This window comes from Nuphar pumila, chromosome 4 (genome assembly GCF_984573655.1).
Source record: "Nuphar pumila chromosome 4, dmNupPumi1.hap1.1, whole genome shotgun sequence".
Lineage (NCBI taxonomy): Eukaryota > Viridiplantae > Streptophyta > Magnoliopsida > Nymphaeales > Nymphaeaceae > Nuphar > Nuphar pumila.
In genome coordinates this window covers 28,200,128-28,219,728 of record NC_143252.1, presented here as the reverse complement: position 1 = coordinate 28,219,728, position 19,601 = coordinate 28,200,128, and the positions used below count along the sequence as shown (strand labels likewise).

The following is a 19,601-nucleotide window of genomic DNA, read 5'->3' as shown; positions in this document are numbered from 1 at the left end:
AATCTGAATCCAGAAAAGTCCACTAACATAAGAGTCTGAATCCCATGTAAACGCACACCGAGATATTATCATAAGACCCAAATGGACCGTACCCGATAATTAAGTATCGGATTCGATCAAAAGTTCCGACAGAATCCGATCCATTTGGACCCACATTTCATTTTCGCAATCTCCCGACCGCGCCGTTTTTTCTTTAAATTTCCGTACTCTCCCTGATTCCCGTGCGCGAATATCCGTAACTCTCATCCGTGGGATATCTGTCAACATCGACGGCCAAGACGAAGCCACGCGCACGATCCGTGTCGTCTGCCATTCTCCAATAATATCGCTTCTCCGTCCCCTATATAAACAATTCCAACCTCCCCCTTCACTGCACCATCAGCTTCTTCTTCCTCCTCTTTGTGTGCTTCCGTTTGCGTTTCTTGCTTCCTCTTTTCTCCTTGTTCTCCTCAACAGTAGCGATGGCACCTAAGGCCGAGAAGAAGCCAGCGGAGAAGAAGCCGGCGGAGGAGAAGAAGGCGGTGGCGGAGAAGGCTCCGGCGGAGAAGAAGCCGAAGGCGGGGAAGCGCCTCCCGAAGGAAGGTGGCGCCGCCGGTGACAAGAAGAAGAAGAGGAAGACGAAGAAGAGCGGAGAGACCTACAAGATCTACATCTTCAAGGTGTTGAAGCAGGTCCACCCCGATATCGGGATTTCAAGCAAGGCCATGGTAATCATGAACTCTTTCATCAATGACATCTTTGAGAAGCTTGCCCAGGAAGCCTCTCGTCTCGCTCGCTACAACAAGAAGCCCACCATCACCTCCCGGGAGATCCAGACCTCCGTTAGGCTCGTCCTCCCTGGAGAACTCGCCAAGCACGCCGTCTCGGAGGGTACCAAGGCGGTGACAAAGTTCACGAGTTCTTGAATTGGACGTTAGATTTTGGGTGGAAGGTTCTATCTTTTAGGTGGCTTTTAGTTTTAGGTATTATGTAGGCTTTTCTTTTTTACTGGTTCTTCTTCAGGGTGTTTGTGGAAGAGGATTGTTTTATGTAAATTTGGAACCGTTTAATCTTCTTTTTTAACTCCTAGTCTCTCTCTCTCTCTCTCTCTCTCTCTCTCTCTCTCTCTCTCTCTCTCTCCGTGCATAGAACTTGTTGTTGCTTGCTTTAATGGTAGTGTTGGTTTCATGGGTTCACATTTCTTATTGTTTTCGTTTGGTTTGTGGTTGGATGCATATGCAAAGCATTGTGACAAATCTCGCGAGAAAAACGAATTTCTCGCAAGAAATGTAGTGGACGACAAAAACTTTGATATTTTCACGAGAAATAGTAAATCTCGCGAAAGTATCAAAATTTGACAAATCATTCGATATTATCGCGATAAATACAAAATCTCACAATAATATCTTCGTCTTTTCGTTTTTCGTTCTCCAAATAAAAGACGCTGCTCAGTCCGCTCCCCCTTCCCTTTCTCGTTTCTCTTCCCTCTTATTTCTCTACCTCAACGGAACAATGGAACCCTAGCTTTGTTGGAGCTCAGAGGCGTCAGCGTCTGTTTGAGTGTTCGGCAGCATGAGGCGTGACTCGTGATTTAGCGTTGAGGTTCTCTCTCTCTCTCTCTCTCTCTCACGCACACACACACACACACACACACACACACACACACACACACACAGCGACAGAACCCCCATCCTCCACCCTCTTTCTATTCTTTGTTTGTACCTTTTTTGGTGGTGGTCCCTGGTTGGGTTTAGTGCATTTGAAAGGTTAGTTCCAATCACTAATAGCTGCTCATTCCAACCTTCATTAGCTGCATACACTTTGGTGTTTCACTTGGATCAAATTTAAAACATGAATTCATTAAACCACTTAGTATCCACACGGAAAATATCTGAAACAGATACTAAATTGATTCTGCACTCTGTCCTCATAACTAGCAATGTCTTGCTTACACAGTGATGCGATTCTCCCAATGTCAAATTTCTGCAAATTCAGCCTCTTTACATGCACCAATTCAACGTGCAATATTATTTCAAATAATGTAAGCCAGCACAAAAATTACCAAAGCAAAAACGAACAATTATTTGAAGGCCAAGAAATAAACACAACGATGTTGCTCAACTCTGTTCTCTGAGTTTTGAAAAGTTGATTAAATCTGGAATTCCATTTTCAAAATGAGCATTGGAATTTGCTAGTCGATTTTTGCAAAACTCATGCTTTATTATCTGTATATCAATCGTATAAATTTAGTAATACACTGAAAACAGTTCCTGTGAACTACATTTATTATAAGCATGCATTCATTAGTTAAAAAAAGGTTAAATTTTAAAATTAAGAAATCATCTTAAAGGATTTAGTCATACAGTACTAAAGGAACTTAGTTTAAAACATGATGAATAACAGCAATGGATATTGAACATAGCTGTGTTGAATCTAGGTCTAACTGGGAGTTAGCATGATCATGTTAGGGCTAGGTCTAACTGGAATGAACATGTTATTTCTTCTGTTTCTGCATCCAGCTTTAGGTGCCTCCATGGTATGAACAAGGCTAGTTGGAATTCAAAGTAGATTTTATATTTTTTTGCGTGTAAAATTTAATCGTATAACTAGTTTGTTTTATTTTATTTTTTATTTTTTAAGAAATTATTTATTTTTCATATTTTCCCCAAGATTTTGCCTATAAAACTGGAGAAAATTATTGTTTTTAAATCTCAGGAGAAATTCATAGCTGAGAAATTGCGGTCCTAAACTTTTGTCACTATGATGAAGAGCATCTGTGGTTGTGGCTATATGGTTCAGACCTTTGGGAATCTGTGGTTTTTCTTCACTATGATCGTAGTTGCAGTTTCTATGTGTAAAGGGGCCTCTTTGGTGTTTCTGAAAGAATTGTGTTTATTCGTTTGATCTTTTCTCTCCCTTTCCTCTAGGGTTCTGTTTTGTGTTTTGTTGAGCACCTGGGGGCGTTTATTGTGCGTTCCTGTGTGTTGAACGAGAGGCATCTGGTTTTCCCTGTTGAAAAAGGTTAGGTGGGTATCCTAGAAAAAGTTCATTTCTTGTTGCTTCCATCTTTTTTTTTCTTAGGGTGAAGATTCTGTTTTTTGGTGTGAATGTTTGTTGGTTAGGGGTGATGGCTATGCACATGGTGAGAAAGTCTGTAAGTGACTGTTGCTGCTTGGTTCCAACAAGTGCATGGGTCATCGGTTCGAGGGCTTTCAGCACCGAACTCTTTGTTAGTAGTGAGTGGTTGAATTTTTTCTTATTGCTTCATCATGCGGATGGTTTTTCTTTTATTTTAGTTTTGGTTGGTTTAGATAGCATATGAAATATTCTGTTGATTTTTTTATTCGTTATATGTTAGTTTGGGGTTTTCTATATATTTCAAAAGCTCTTCAAGTTCTCTTCTTTAGGAGGCTTAATGGTGGTCATTGGACGCTGAATTTCTGTTCATAGTGTTTGGATATTGCATGTTAAATTTCCTATTGTTCATTTTTGGAGGTATAAGCCGTAATCGACTTAGCTCATTCTATTTCTATTATAGTGGTTTTCAAGTTTCCTTGAGTGTCTATTCATGCATAATTTGGTTGCTACAAAAACAGAGTTTATCCAGTTCGTCCAGCTCTTTCTGGAGCCAACACGACTTTGAGGAGTTTTTTCCTTCAGTAGAAAAATCATTGGGATGCGTTCATATTTGGCATTGTTTCCAGCCTTTCCTGTGGCTTGATATTTAGGTGATGTTGGGGGATCACCCGTTTACCAAAAAAAGCAGGATCACCCGAAATTTTGTCACACTCCATGATTGAATTGTCCACTTTATCCCACTTTTCTGGATAAGTGGGTGAATTCATACACCCCTTGGGGAATAATGTTGTTTGTGTAATGTTATTCACTTATTTGCATACATATTTGAGTTTCATAGGAATGTCACAAGTGAAGTGTGTAAACATATGTTTTCCTGTTCTACATCTAGGGGGTCTTTGTTTCATCCCTCCAATCGGCAGTGAGACGCCCCATGAGAAAAAATCAGGGGCCCACCATCTTTCACATGTATGTCGCTTCGTATGAAAGTTGTATCACACACCCCTTTGGGGAGGGCGTTTTCCATGCTGGGCAGAGGTTCAAGTGAAAGAAGCTTCCCACCTGCCATTGTGCTGAACTTATCCCAAGCTATGCCATCTTAAAAGACAAATAAGCAGACAGAAAGAATTGTCGAGCACCTCTGTATGTATTATGAGTGGCTGTGTTTTCAAAGTTTTAGATATGGTTTTTTATGATGACCTGCCTAGAACAATGAAAGTTTTCTTTTCTTTAATGTTCTCTGAACTATTCTCTACAAAACGTGAAACTTCTTTCAATATGGAGTTGGTTCCAAACGCCCATGGCCTTGTGCACATTACCTTCATGTAGGATGGTTGAAGATAAATTGAGCAAAGAGCTGCAAGAGCACTGTCTACTATTCTTTGCGACCTTAGATGTTTGATTAGAGCCTACTCCTTTTACCTTGTGACAAGGTTGCATTGGAGTACATGCATCTCTATACAATCTTAAACACTTCAGTGACTCACTTTCTCATAAAATCAAAGTGATGGTGTCTAAAGAAATGACATTTGCAACGTTTTGTGACACAAAGTTGCTCAGATCTGTCTCCATGAACTGGGCATTTCCATAGTTTTGAGAAAATTGAGATGCTTCAGAAGCTGTTCTGAATTCTGATGTTTTGGAGTTTATTGCTTTGATTTAGTGTTCTCAAGAGCAGAGAGCGAGGAATTTCCCTCTTCATTTGCCTCCTGTTTTTTGTTCTGAATATATCTGGAAATATGGGAAGTTTTGATGTTTTAGGTAGTTTTGGATTTCTAGAGCGAAGTTGCAGAGGTATGCTGGTGTCTTGCGGTGTATCATTTTTGGCGGTATAACTATTGTCATCATGGTGAAAGGAGAAAAGCAGCAGTTGCCAGCATTTGATGGTGTTGTCTACTTGTCAATGTTGTTATATTCATATTGGCTATCGAATCGGTAGGCCAATGATTCAGGTGAATGGGGCCTGAATTGATCTGAATCAGCCAACTTTTAACCAGTAGTTGGCATGTGTCATAAAATTATTAAAATAATATTAAAAATATTAAAAACTATTTTCTAACATTTTTTATTTATTTGAAAAAACCGGAATCGGGTCAGTTGCGAAATGATTTTTCTGATTTTTCACCAATACGATACGATACAAATTGGCCGATTCACAACGATACTGACAACTTGTCTTCTTTCCTGATTAGACTTTTTGGGATCAGGGAAAGGAGTTTGCGGCAATAACTAGTTCAGTAAAAAAACCTTTGTTCTTTGCAATGTTCCTTGTCAACTGTGACTATTAGGGAAGATGCTTGCCTCCTGTTCTTGTGCTTAAGGAAACTTTCACAAATTATTGGTTGGATCTTCGAAGGCACCTTCCGTGATTTGGACCAGACACCAGCTATTAGATTTGAGAATTTCATTCACTTGAGTTTTGCATGAAGTGATGACACTTTGAATGATGCGCGTGTTGCCCACAAGGGCTCCACTCATCTGGTAGGGGCTACTTGTGAATGTCACTATGTTGAATCGTTGATGGGATGCCATAAGTTCGAAACCCACAGGTGATGTCCCTTGCCACAAGGTCGAAGCTGGGTGTACTCCTTGTTGGGTAAGGGGACGTCAAGGATTTTACCAAACAAAGGTCAGCTAATTTGTGGTTGGTGAAGGGGGGGGGGGGGGTCCCTTGGATTATCCAAAAAAAAGTGATTCACATGTTACTTTGTTTTGTTTGAATAGTGTCCTTACCTAGAATAATTATTTAAAATGAAGAAAGTTGTGACCTATGTCATATAGATATTGGTGCAGGTGCAGATGTAGATGCGGCGATGCGACACTTTAAAAAAACTTAGGTGAGGGGGTGTAGGGAGTGTATATATATAAATTTTAATAGTTTTAAGTTAATAACTTAATGCTAATAAAATAAAAGCAATTATCATATCATCAATTCATCATGTATAATTTCATGCAATAAATCAAATTAACAATCTATAATTGCTAGTTCTCATCAATGGAAAATAACACTATAATTAAATCAACCAAAAATATATTATGGCTATGCTAAGTGAATTAAGAAAACAATCAAACAAATAAAGCAAAAATTATGCTAATAAACGAAGCAAACAATGAATAAGTGCATACCAAAAGTATATCATACATAATGTATATGACAATGACATAATGATCCAAATAATTTTCTTCTTCATCATAGGAAGCATGATTCAGGATGCTTTAGATGCATGTGGTTCCAAGTTAATGGCAGATAAAAAAGATTTCGGGTATAGTTTCCCATGCGATGGTCCAGGACGAGGTGGTACTTGTGATATTTCGGCTTAGGACGCATTTTATTTAGGAGTTTTTTGGATGTTAAATACCATTGGATGTGTTACCTTCTATTGGCATTGGAAGCATATCACGTTATGGCAGGGTAATGTTTCACAATTTAATGAATCTTCCACTTATTTGATGGGATGATTAAAAGATTATCTATAGTTAAACTCTTCACAACTTATCAACGGATATAATCCTTTTGGTAATAATAGTTTATCTGTCTGGGCGTGAATGTTCTTATTTGGGCATCTTGTTTGGGCTACTGGATTCATGTTCTTAATTTCCTGGCATGGATATTGACAGGAATTGATTGAAACTTTAACATGGGCTCATGAACGCACACCTTTGGCTAATTTGATTCGTTGGAGGGTTAAACCGGTGGCTCTTTCCATTGTACAAGAAAGATTGGTCAAGAGTAGGCTTAGTTAAGTCTATGTTTATTGTGGTAAAATCATGCTCCCCCACTAAATCACACTCATATGCATTTATATCCAAAAATTTGGATAATTTTTATCTGCATTACAATTAAAATTTAAAAATATTAAATACATGCATATTTAAATGAAGGAACTAAGAAATAGTCAAATAATTAAAAGAACAATTAAAAAATAGTACATGTATTCATCTATGCCACAGGGATTCGGCTAGAAGGGTGCGGCACCGGGTGCGGTCAACCCGATCTTGGGTGCATTGACCACACCCAGGGTCATTTTGGTCCATTTTTTGGATTTTTTTTTTAAATTTGCCCTACGAAATGGGCTGCGGAATTTAAAAAAAAAATCTGCTGACAGCTGCTTGCTGCTGTTGCTCTTGTTTTATAAAGGGGCACTTGTGTCCAAACATATGACGAGCTTTGTTGGCATCCCATGCTATTCCTGCCTCCAAACAATTAATTCGCAGCGTTGGAAAACATACTGTTAACTTAGAAATGATGATCCATCTTCCTCAAAAATTAAAACCAAAATTCAAGAGCCTTTTGAAGTCTTTATCCTTCAAGGCTTCAACGATCCAGATCCTTCTTCGTCAAGGATTTTCTCTCTCCATAATAAATGATAATGGTGTTGGTAGCCTTGGTGGCTATTAGTATTCACTTTTCTCCTGACGAGATGGGTGCTCTAGCCGTAGCCTTGTGTAGACCTCTCTTTTCCACATGTCAAATCCAATAAATTTCTTTTAGCTGTCATCTGTGTGCAACTGTATATAAAATGAAATTTAAAGAACCCTAGGCAGTGGCGTGGCAATGGCGGTGGAGCCATAGGCCTCGTGAAGACTCTCTCCAACAAACCACATCAAACCTTTGCTAATATTTTTTTTTGTGAAGACCAGGGAGTTTCAGACATGATTGAATCATGACAGTCAGCAGAACGCAGCAGGCTGGGTCGATCAGATTGCCAATCCTTTCGGTTCATCAATTTTATCCCGTTGCGCCAAAGTACACAACAAGCAGAACGTGGGTAATAAGTCTTCAAACAAACACCAACAAAAAAAAAAACTGGACCCCCGACCCACGTCGGGGGAACCTACGGTATATATATATATATATATATATACATACATTTTTTCCCCTGTCGCACCCCCGCACCTGGGTTTTTTGGAAGTGCTGAATCCCCGCATTTGCACCCGCACTCATGTGACATAGGTATTCATCATTGGTTCGCGAAAGTAATCGAAGATTGGAATGAATAAAGACTAAATCCTCTACATGCTTGTTAGTGAGTTTGTTTTTCTTAATGTTGTAGATTTGAACATATGTGCTCTAATTTCTTTACAATATGATAATGTAGCAGACTGAGATAACAATCTCAATAAAAGATGTTGGAGAAGAGGTGTTTCTGATCTATATGTTGACCACCATGTGATAGGATCTATATCCTCCTCCTCTATCGCTAGTAATGCCTATCTATATGATTTCCTAGAAAAAACATTTTTTAACTCTTGTGTGGCTTTCTTTATAATATATTGTTCTCGATAAAGTCTTGCTACACACATATTCCTATGCTTTGATAGCTCTGGGTCTACATTTGGATGAACACGGCTCACACCCTTCTTTCTGCCACTTCTTTGCATAATATTTGGGATTAAAAGAATACACAATGCAATACAAATGAGTGTTACTCTTATCCCATCTTTTTACTAAAATTGAATGTTTATAATTAAAAAATTCTGAATCATCAAGTGCATAGTCTTTTTCCTCATGCTTAAAAATTACAACTTGAATATTTTTAATCATATTATCTCACATTTCATAAACTTTATGAAGCATGGGCTCATCCTTGTCAACTTCTCTCAATATTTCTCAAATAGGTTGCGTAAACTCAAGGAAGTACATGACTATATCCCAAAATTTAACATTAATAATACATTTCTTAATTTCTTGGGCCTTGACAACATTATTAATGCGATAGAATGTTCAATTATCATCAGTCACTATGTTAATCAAAACATTCTTTATTTCCTTAATTTTTTTCACCATCTTAATGCTGAACACAAAACGTATTTCAGCAACCTTCAACAATTTTAGATCAAAATGTTTATTAAATGTGACATTAGCATGATGGTGGTTAACAACAAAATTCTTAATGGTTTTTGATATTTTTTTTTAATTTTTCAATCCTTGAACATAGAGCATATATATAGACAAATCTTCTTTTTTGGGGTTGCAGATGCTTTTAAAGGCCAAATTCACGCAGTGTGCTACACAAGGAGTCTAAAAAATGTGAGGATACTCACCATCTAAACTCAATGTTACATTTTTATAAACTAGAGCATCGTCTGTGATAATTAGCACTACTTTCTCATTACTCACTTCTTTTATTACTTCTATAAACAACTCGTTCAAATACTCTTGCTCAGATGCATCAACTGCTTTTAAAAATACTAGCCCACTAAGCGAAGAAGCAATTAAATTAATCAGTGAATGCCTTTTAATATCCGTCTACTCATCAGAAACAATAAAAACTTTATTTTGTTCTCATTAAATTTTTTTAATCTTTAGCAACCTCTAAACATTTGCCATCTCCTCTGCAAGAATTGTCATTCATAATTTTGCTGAGCTTGGAGGTACATCGCCACTGAAGTTACAATTTGCTAGTGAAGTAATTAAATTCTTTCAATAAGGATTTCTAGCTGCATTAAATGGAAGTGAAGTAGAATAAAAATATTTCTCTACTTTTTTATCAATCTCCTTCTTTCCATATGTATTAAATGATACTTGTTTTATTTCTCTACTTCCTACATCTATTTTTTTTTAAAGCATCTTCTTGGTGGCTTGAAAGTGGTACATTGATTGCTCAAGAATCAATCATTCTCTTCCTCTTCTCATATTCATATTGTATTTTTTCTTTGTCTATGCACTGCCTCATCAACTCTTTTGGATCCTGAAATGCCATGTCTTGATATATTCAACAAATGAGCTATAACTCGTGTAAGACCCAACGAAAATTCTCTCACAAAGCTTGTATCGAAATCTCATATTTTCATCACCTCCTTCAGTTTATTCCAATATTATCAGTATTGGTGTGTATCGGTCGATATGCATCATATGGGCAAAATTTCGATACACTGTAAGCCTAAATTGGCTATTTTTTAATACATGTAAAAGATAACAATATTTTTATTTTTTAATATTATTTTAAAGTTATTTTAATGGTTTTAACATGTGTCACATTACGATTGACACAATAATTTTTTATTATTTTTGGGCCGATACAGAACGATTCAACTGAGTATCGGTATTGTCCGATACAACTGAATCGGTGGCCCAACGATTCATGGCTGATACCGATAATGATAACGTTGGTTTTTCCATGCCCCTTCATATGTGTCCGTAGAAGAAGGAGAGCCGAAACTACCACTACCAGCAACACTAGCACTATCAATAGGACTTGCACGTGGAGACGAGGATGACACAATTCCTTTCTTTTTATCCGCCATTTTTGTCCTTACAAAAAGAAATTCATAATAAAAAAGCTGGCCGAACTTAGAACCCTACCCAAGCTTGAGTTCGGTTCTGGTGAACCCATGCACGATTGCTCCCTAACCCCCACCTCCACCCCCACCCCCTATTTCATTTAAAAAAAAAGACAAAAATGGACTCTGTCAAAGTTGACCGAGTCTATTTTCGACAAATATAACCCCGGGTGCGGGTTGACCACACCTAGAGGTATTTGACCGCACCCGCGTCGCGTGCAGGTGTGACAGCCTTTTTAACGAGTCAGTGTGACATAGGTCGTGAATTGGAATGCTTGGAAGCAAAGTTCCTTTGAGTTAGCCAGTAGACATAAGTGAGACTCATTCTATGACTCTGGCAGTTGATGTGAAATAGAAAAAAAAAAGTCTGAAGGCTGCTATTTGTTGGTCAGAAAATCTTCAAGATAACCATGACCTCCTGAACTAGAAACTAGCAATTTTTTCCTAGGCTTAGTTGGAGTTGCATGTCAGATTTTTTGATCAATTTGTCTAAGAAAATGTCAAAGCAATCTGATGGTGAGGAACTTCCATGGACAGGATGAGCTTGATTACCAACTGCTTTCCATTCAATAATGTGGAAACTTATCTGAGGTGCGCCAGAACAGAGAGAGAGAGAGAGAGAGAGAGAAGTCGGTTGAGAGAGAGAGAGAAGTCGGTTGAGAGAGGAGAAAACTTGTTGAATTCTATTAGGGCTAATCTCCTCATTAAATAAAGAGACGCCACTATAAAAAATTACTTACAAGTCCTTTATTTATGAAATATCAAATAACCTACCTTTGAGAAAACTTCTGCTTAAAACCTCAATAAGACAATTAATCTTAAGACTCCCCCTCAAGCTGGAGCATAGATATCAATCATGCTCAGCTTATCACAACATTTTGAGAAATTTGGTCTAGCAAGAGACTTTGTAAACATATCTGCAACTTGGTCCTCCGACTTTAGATATTTGGTAGTGATATGACCAGCTTGAACCATATCTCTTACGTAGTGGCAATCAACCTCAATATGTTTTGTCCTCTCATGAAAGACTGGATTGTTCGCTATATATGTGGTTGCCTTGTTATCACATATCATTGTCATAGGAGATGAAACCTTCACCTGAAGATCATTTAGTACAGTTCGAACCCACATTAATTCAGCAGCTGTTTGGGCCATAGCCCTATATTCTGATTCTGCACTTGACCTAGCAACCACATTTTGCTTCTTACTTCTCCATGAAATTAGGTTATCTCCCATAAACACACAGAATCCTGTGGTAGATTTTCTATCAACTACAGATCCTGCATAGTCAGCATCAGAGTAAGCCATTATTTCCAGGGTTCTACCTTTCTTGAATAATAACCCTTTTCCAGGAGAAGATTTTAAGTACCTGAGAATCATTATTGCTGTATTCCAATGTACCTCAGTTGGTTTGTCCATAAATTGGCTAACCTTGCTTATTGCTAAAGCAATATCAGGTCTGGTCACAGTTACATATAGTAGCTTCCCTACCAGTGAGCGATAGCTTTTGCTATCAACATGTTTCGACCCTTCTTCAAACAACTGAACTTTATGGTCCATGGGAATATTTGCTGGTTTAACTCCCAACATTCCAGTCTCTTTTAATAAGTCAAGAACATACTTCCGTTGAGACAAAAGCATCCCTTCACGGCTCCTGGCAACTTCTATACCCAGAAAATATCTAAGTGAACCAAGGTCTTTTGTAACAAAATGTTTTTGAAGATGAGCCTTTGTAGCTTCAATATCTTTCATATCGTCTCCTGTAAGAATGATGTCATCCACATATACCACCATAACAACTATACCTGAGTTAGTTTTCTTAATAAATAATGTATGGTCTGTCGCCGACCTATTAAAGTCAAACCTTGACATCACTTCAAACAACTTTTGAAACCATGCACATGGACTTTGTTTCAAACCATATATCGCCTTTCTTAATCTACACACCTTCTGACACTCTCCCTCAACCTCGAAACCAGGAGGTTGTTGCATGTATACTGTCTCATACAGATCCTCATATACAAATGCATTTTTCACATCTAATTGATACAAACTCCATCTATGGTGAACAACTACGGAGAGAACAAGACGAATGGTACCCATCCGTGCAACAAGAGAAAAAGCTTCAAAGAAATCAATACCATAAGTCTGAGTATACCCTTTTGCTACTAATCTGGCCTTGTACCTTTCAATAGAATCATATGATTTGTACTTTATTGTATATACCCATTTGCATCCAACAATGTCAGCATCCACTGGGGAATCAACTAGATCCCATGTATGTTGAGACAATAAGGCATCCATTTCTTCTTGCATAGCCTGCTTCTACCTGTTATCGAGCTCTGCCTGTTGATAGTTCAGAGGAATAGTTTTAGCTGATAAGGCTGAAATCAATGCTTTTATCTGATTTCCAATTCGGGCATCGGATACAAAATGAGATATGGGATATAAGGTACATTGTCGTGTCCCTTTCCGTAGAGCGATTGGTCTGTTATCATCATCATGAAGGTCATTGTTGTCGGTAGTACTTACCTTAGGAGAAGAAGAAAATAAAGGCCTTGGAGGAGGTGGAGCTCTACGCACATATACCAATGGAGGATTATGAAACTGTGAGGAAGATAAAGTTTGGTTAGATAATGAGGGCACAAATTCCAAAGGAAAAGGAGGTACATGAAGTGAAAAAGTATCAGCTGGATCAACTTGCGTCTGAGTACCGGTACTAGAGTAATATGGAATGGATTCCAAGAAGGATACATCCGCACTGACATACTCTCGCTGAGAAATTGGATCATAACATCGATACCCCTTTTGATTTTTTGGATGACCTATAAACATGCATTTTGTAGCTTGACCAGCTAATTTATCACAGTCAGGTCCAAGTTTGTGCACAAAACAAACGCAGCCAAATATTTTAGGTGAGAACGAGAAGAGTGGGGCATTAGGATTTAGGATATGTAGCAGAATTTGATCTCCCACGGAAGATGAAGGCATGCGGTTGATCAGATAACAAGCAGTGATAATCGCATCACCCCAATATATCGCAGGAACATTGGATTGTATCATAAGGGTACGTGCTACATCAAGGAGGTGCCTGCGTTTTCGCTCAGCCACACCATTTTGTTGAGAGGAATAGGCACAAGTAGTTTGGGGTTGAATACCATGGTCTTGATAAAATTGCAACAAGGCTTTGGTTTTGAACTCAAGAGCATTATCAATGCGAACAATCTTGACAACAGATTCAAACTGAGTTTTTATTTCAAGAATTAATGATTTAATAATACTTGGAACTTCAGATCTTTCTTTTATTCAAAACACCCACGACAACTTAGAAAAATCATCAACAATAACAAGATAATATCGACACTGAGTCCTGGTAAGAATCTTACTAGGACCCCATACATCTGTATGAAGAAGTTCAAAAACGTTATGACTAGACTGACTCTGACTAGAAGGGAATGAACTCCGATGATGCTTGCCCAACTGACATGCTTCGTACTGAAATGATTTAGTAGACGGAATTTGAGGGAAGACATAACGAAGCTTTGACAATGAAGGATAACCAAGACGACGATGCCACTGAACAGGACTGGATGAGTGTTCTACTGCAGCATAAACATTGCCCACTGGATGATTTAGGTAGTAGACTCCATTTTCTTCATAGCCTCCACCAATCTTCTTTCCCGTCAGCAAATCCTGAAAATGACAACCCATTGGGTCAAATATCACTCTACAGTTTAGTTCTTTGGTAAGACAACTAACAGAGAGTAAACTTTGAGGTAATGAGGGAGCATGAAGAACATTTTTCAACTGCAAGGAAGAGGATATAGAAATATTTCCCTGACCAACAACTGGTGAGGAACTCTCATCTGCTAATGAGACTCCTCGATGAACAGTAATATCCTTTAGATCTGAAAAGAAAAGCGAATTCCCATACAGATGTCTGGATGCACCAGAGTCAATAATCCACTTACTATCATTCAGATGAAGATGATCCCCTGTTGAGTAGGCCACACCAGCTACAGGAGAAGAGGAGCTTGAAGGACGACGAGTTATCAGCTCATCATATTTTGCTCGACTAAGGGTGATACTGTCACTTGCAGAAGTGTTATCATTTGCATTTTCTACCTCTAGTGTAATAACATTCGCTTTTGGAACATTAGGCTTTGATGCAAAAGAGGTTGGCCATCCATGCTTATCCTAGCAAAGATCTTCTAAATATCCAGATTTTTTACAGAAAGTACGTTGAAGTTTGTCTCTGCCTCCCATACCTCTTCCACGACCTCGTCCTCTAATAGTCTGAAAATTTCCACGTCCATAACCGGATGGGACAGCTAGAGCAGATGACTGGGACATAGGTTGAGATTGTGGAAGAGAAATCACAAGTCTACTCAGACGATTGTATGCATCAACAAGAGTAGGTACATCGGATCCAGTCAACATTTGGACTTTTGCAACAGAGAATTTGGAAGATAAGCCTGTAAGAAACCGAGCAACCATAGTCTGTTCTTGATGATCCTTGTGCTGCGAACAACAAAAAGGCCTGTGGGCATTGAGTCTTTCAAATGCTGCTTTGATGAAGGCATAATACTGAGCCAAGGTCTGATCTCCTTGCTGTAAATTATATATCTCATGTTCGACTTGCAGGATACGACTCACATTAGTCTCTTGAGAGTACGTTTCTCGAAGGTTGTCCCACATCTGGTTGGTTGTATTATAGTAAATTAGACCATCTGCAATATGAGGTTCGACACTATTCATGATCCATGACATAACAATGTCATTATCTTCGTCCCAAGTAATATATTTTCCCACCTTTTCATTTGGTTCAGTTTCCAACAGAATATGTTTTCTACGATGTTCATATACCAACATCATAAAAGTTCTGGACCATCTGGCATAGTTAGTTTCATTCAATTTCACAGAAGAACCATATGAGAAGGGATTTGCAAATACCTTATACTCCCCCAATAGCATCATTTTTGGAAACAAGTTTCGAAGCTTCACCCATACTGAGTAGTATTAACAAGATAAGAGATATATTTGATGCTAATACAATTGCAAAAAAAAAGGTTCACTTTCTTAATCACTCAGATTTTGAATCTGGGATGTTCATCAAGCACACGACAGTTGACACAGGAACAACGTGTTTGATGATCACGCGTCAGCCAATTCCACGACCACATAATACTGTTTCACCATATCAGAAACCAATTCACGCCAGCAGAGCAAGAAAAGCAGTGTGTTTCATGATCATACAACAACCTAATTCACGACTTCATTAGGTTATTCAACCCACATCAGTAGCAATTAAAAATTAGATCAGAAATGTAGTTCTGAGAAAACCAGAACAACATCAAACACGACCTCCAAGGACAAGATTACTTTGTTCAACTGCATACGACACAGAAATCACACCAGCCTCCAAAAAAAATTTTTAACACCTGCTCCCACGAAACATGATTTACGGCAAGTCAACAAAAGAAAAAATAATTTTCCCGACATCCAGATCCTTGGTCTGATAGAAACACCCAACTCTGCCGCAACCAGATTCAGTTGACACGCTGTCACCGTGACCCAACTCTGCCGCAACCAGATTCAGTTGACACCACCATCACTGTGACCTTTAGATCTGGTTACAGATCTGTGTCATGACACAAATCTGTAATCAGATCTATGCAATTAGGAGAAGAACAAGAAATACGCACACCTGTTTACTGTATATAATTTTTTTCGAGCCTTTTTTGTGTAGGTCGATCACGTTCTCACGCTCCCGCGATCCACCGCTTTGATACCATGTGGAAACTTATCTGAGGTGTGCCAGAACCGAGAGAGAGAGAGAGAGAGAGAGAGAGAGAGGAGAAAACTCGTTGAATTCTATTAGGGCTAATCTCCTCATTAAATAGAGAGACGCCACTATAAAAAATTACTTACAAGTCCCTCTTTATTTATGAAATATCAAATAACCTACCTTTGAGAAAACTTACGCTTAAAACCTCAATAGGATAATTAATCTTAACAAATAATATCTACTATTTGGGATCTATCATTCAAAAGTATGGAGAAATTGATAGAGATGTAAATCATAGGATAAAGGTTGGGTGGATGAAATGGAAAAGTGCAACCGGAGTGTTGTGCGATTGTAGAATGCCATTGCGGTTGAAGGAAAAGTTTTATAGGACGACTATTAGGCCCGCTTTACTATATGGTACGGAATGTTGGGCTGCCAAGAGACATCATATTCAAAAAATGAGTGTAGCTGAGATGGATGTGTGGAAATACAATAAAAGATAAGATTCGGAACGAGGAGATACGTTAGAAGGTAGGCGTTGCACCCATTGAAAATAAGATGAGAGAGAATCGTGTACGGTGGTTTGGACATATTCGGCGAAGGCCTAATGATGCTCCAGTTAGAAGGATGGAGAAATGGAAAAATATATTAGTTAAAAGAGGTCGGGGTAGGCCCAGGAAGACATGGATGGAGGTGATAGGAAAGGATATGAATGCTTTGAACCTCACCGAGGACATGACATTGGATAGAAATGATTGGAGGAGAAGGATTCATGTGGAAGACCCAGAATAATTTTCTTTTTTGGTTCATATCGCCGACCCCAATTGTTTTGGGATGAAGGCGTAGTTTGTTGTTGTTGTTGTTGTTGTTGCTGTAATGGTACCTACACTGTGACATACTTCTCTGGATCGGTGTGTGTGTGTGTGTGTGTGTGTGTGTGTGTGTGTGTGTGTGTGTGTGTGTGTGTGTGTGTGTGTGAGAGAGAGAGAGAGAGAGAGAGAGAGAGATTTGTAAATATCCTTGTTTGGTTCCTGTCAATCGCCATTCACTATTGTGTGTTACAGGAGGCATCTGCACTACTAAGCATTTTATAGAACACTGTCCTCTTGATGGCAACGATTCTCTTGGGTTATGCAGGATTATCATTTTACACTACTGAAAAGCAACTCAGAGAACTATTTTCACCCTTTGGAGTTGTCACAGAAGGTACCCACTCAAATTCCTGACAGTATTTCTTTCCCTCCAAAGAGAATCTTTTAGTGATTTGCTCATTTTACCTTTTCCTCGTGATTCCTTCAGTACTTTTGTTCTGTTGCAAGCTAGGATACTTGGCTGTAATGCAAAATTCACACGAAAAGGAAAAAAAAATGATCTGCAAGAAATCTTCTGGAGAATTATGTGTATGTGTGTCTGTGTTTTCATAAATGCACATTTGTTAACTTAGTTTATTGTCTGTGGTTCACAGCTAGGCTTGTGATTGACAAAAGCACACAGAGGCCTAAAGGATATGGTTTCGTGACATACAAATCTGAGGATGATGCACTTAAAGCTGTGAAAGCCATGAATTGCAGGGTACATCTGTCTTCCTGTTGTCTGTTACTCGTCTGTTATTGGAGGGCACTCTTTTTACTGTTTCTGATTCTGGACCTGTGGTTTCCATTTCTTGGGAACTATATGAAGATCTGTGCTCATCATGGTTCTAATGGGTGCCACCTGCTCTTTGGGAGGGAATATGGCAATATATGCCAAGCATTGTAAGGACGCATACACTGGGGAGGTACAGCTGGAAGTTGTTACTCGTCTGTGCAGGAGAAAGGCCATTAAATCTTTTAATGGGAGTGGTTTAGCTCTTGCGCTTGCCTCGATCCTTGATTTTGAAAATAAAGACTAGCACAATTTGAACTGATTTGCAAAATTTTTCTTGTACTAACGTTTTTGAAAAGTTGAATGTAACTGATAAACTTGCTTATGAACAACTACATTGTTACTTACATTGTTCGGGCTATTGTGTTGATGTTTCATTTTCTTGTTGAAGTAAAATGAAATTAGGATCATGTCCCTGACTCGTGCCTCTGGTAAATGACATAGACCTGGGAATTTGAATGCATTTAATCAACTCACTTTCGAGTATTATATGTCTAAACCCAGCTTTAATACTCAACTTACTTTCAACCCACAAGTCGTGCTTAAGGCATGGTAGCAATACAGCTGCCCTTCACAGATGTTCATGATTAAACCATTTCTCCATTGTTGGTCTGTCAACTTCTTTGGATGGAAAAATCCTAAATTAGCCTCTCAAAAAAGAAAATTTCTTACAATAATCATTTCTGGAAAATGCAGGGAGCCTTATTCTTTTCCAAGATATCCCACTTTAATTCCATGTTCCCTCTTAAGAAAACCACCCTTTTTCATAGCACTTTCTTTTTCATTTAGTTTATCATTGTTTGGAATTGATCCCGTTGGATCATACCTATCTCTAAGAAGTTGCACAGAAACCCATTTTGGTCCTCCAAATCCAGTTTTCTATCGATATCTTTTCAACACAATTTTTTCAGTTATATTTTGAAACTAGAGTTTGATTAGGGGGATCTAAATCCATGTGAAAACAAACACTTAGAATGTGACAAACCCAAATGATACTATTGTTTGACATGCATTGGAAATATTTTCCAATCAACTAGCCATCTTTCCAATTTCAAAGAAATTGTACTGAATTTTCTGAGAACATTTTTTTTTCACTATCATATATTCACTGTGTTATTGGTCTTTTTTATTTTTTATTTTAGTATGTCAGTTTTTGCTGAATCGCCTTATATTTTTTAATTCTGGATGATTTGCAGATTATTGATGGAAGGTTGATCTTTGTGGAGGTTGCAAAACCAACAGGCCGTACAGAAAATTCTTCTTAGATGTTTGTGGTTCGCTATATGGTTGCTATCACTTCCATGGAGAACTTGAAGCCACTGTCATAAATTTCTTGCATTCTTCTCAACTCCCCTCCGTAGCTCCATATTGTTCTGTTTTTATCTTTGGTTCGCTAAGAACTCGGTGGAAATTTAGGCTGTTTTGGATATTTTGGAGGAGAATTCCCATGGAAAGGTGAATCCTCAATCTAAAGAAATGGCAAGAAAAGGAATTCTCAGTCTTTAGATTTCTATTATTTGAGTAACTCAGGTGTGATAAATAGTTTCTTTTGAGAATTCCCTTGTTCTTGTTTGGTTTATGTGATTCATATAAGAATTCTCAATCTTTTTTTCCGATAACTTTGAGAATTTTACATGGATCTCTTTTCAGAATCCTGAATCGGATCAGAATAATATGGCTCCCAAATCTAATGAGATATGGTCCAAATTATTTATATTATATTGAATATAGATGTGGAAGGTGCAGTCTACAGAGTTCAGGTCAAGGTCCTAGCTATAGCTTTGCAAATCTTGCAATGTTGAGACTTATTCTGCATGTTTGGTTACAGTCG

The 19,601-nt window shown here is 38.3% G+C and overlaps 2 protein-coding genes across 3 annotated transcripts; both read left to right on the top strand.

Moving 5' to 3' along the window:
- The first annotated feature begins 378 nt into the window (after window positions 1-378).
- Window positions 379-1,062, top strand: LOC149839750 (histone H2B-like). Its single transcript, XM_090004217.1, has one exon. The coding sequence runs from the start codon at window positions 462-464 to the stop codon at window positions 903-905; it is 444 nt and encodes a 147-aa protein (XP_089860343.1). The 5' UTR covers window positions 379-461; the 3' UTR covers window positions 906-1,062.
- A 408-nt stretch (window positions 1,063-1,470) lies between these two features.
- LOC149839749 (organelle RRM domain-containing protein 6, chloroplastic-like) lies at window positions 1,471-19,384 on the top strand. 2 transcript variants are annotated; one of them, XM_090002795.1, is made up of 6 exons: window positions 1,471-1,581; window positions 2,907-3,000; window positions 3,102-3,215; window positions 17,264-17,332; window positions 17,592-17,698; window positions 18,967-19,384. In XM_090002795.1, the coding sequence occupies exons 3-6, from the start codon at window positions 3,107-3,109 to the stop codon at window positions 19,033-19,035; spliced, it is 354 nt and encodes a 117-aa protein (XP_089858921.1). In that variant the 5' UTR covers window positions 1,471-1,581; window positions 2,907-3,000; window positions 3,102-3,106; the 3' UTR covers window positions 19,036-19,384. The 2 variants fall into 2 exon arrangements, with proteins under 2 accessions (XP_089858921.1, XP_089858920.1); XM_090002794.1 differs by having other exon boundaries at window positions 2,907-3,005.
- The last annotated feature ends 217 nt before the right edge of the window (window positions 19,385-19,601 follow it).

What these genes read in the sequence shown, in the direction of transcription:
- LOC149839750 (XM_090004217.1), top strand. Translation starts at nt 462, where the DNA reads ATGGCACCTAAGGCCGAGAAGAAGCCAGCGGAGAAGAAGCCGGCGGAG.
- LOC149839749 (XM_090002795.1), top strand. Translation starts at nt 3,107, where the DNA reads ATGGCTATGCACATGGTGAGAAAGTCTGTAAGTGACTGTTGCTGCTTG. An exon ending in CACCGAACTCTTTGTTAGTA is followed by an intron (nt 3,216 to 17,263) that starts GTGAGTGGTTGA and finishes TGGGTTATGCAG; the next exon opens with GATTATCATTTTACACTACT. An exon ending in TGAAAGCCATGAATTGCAGG is followed by an intron (nt 17,699 to 18,966) that starts GTACATCTGTCT and finishes GATGATTTGCAG; the next exon opens with ATTATTGATGGAAGGTTGAT.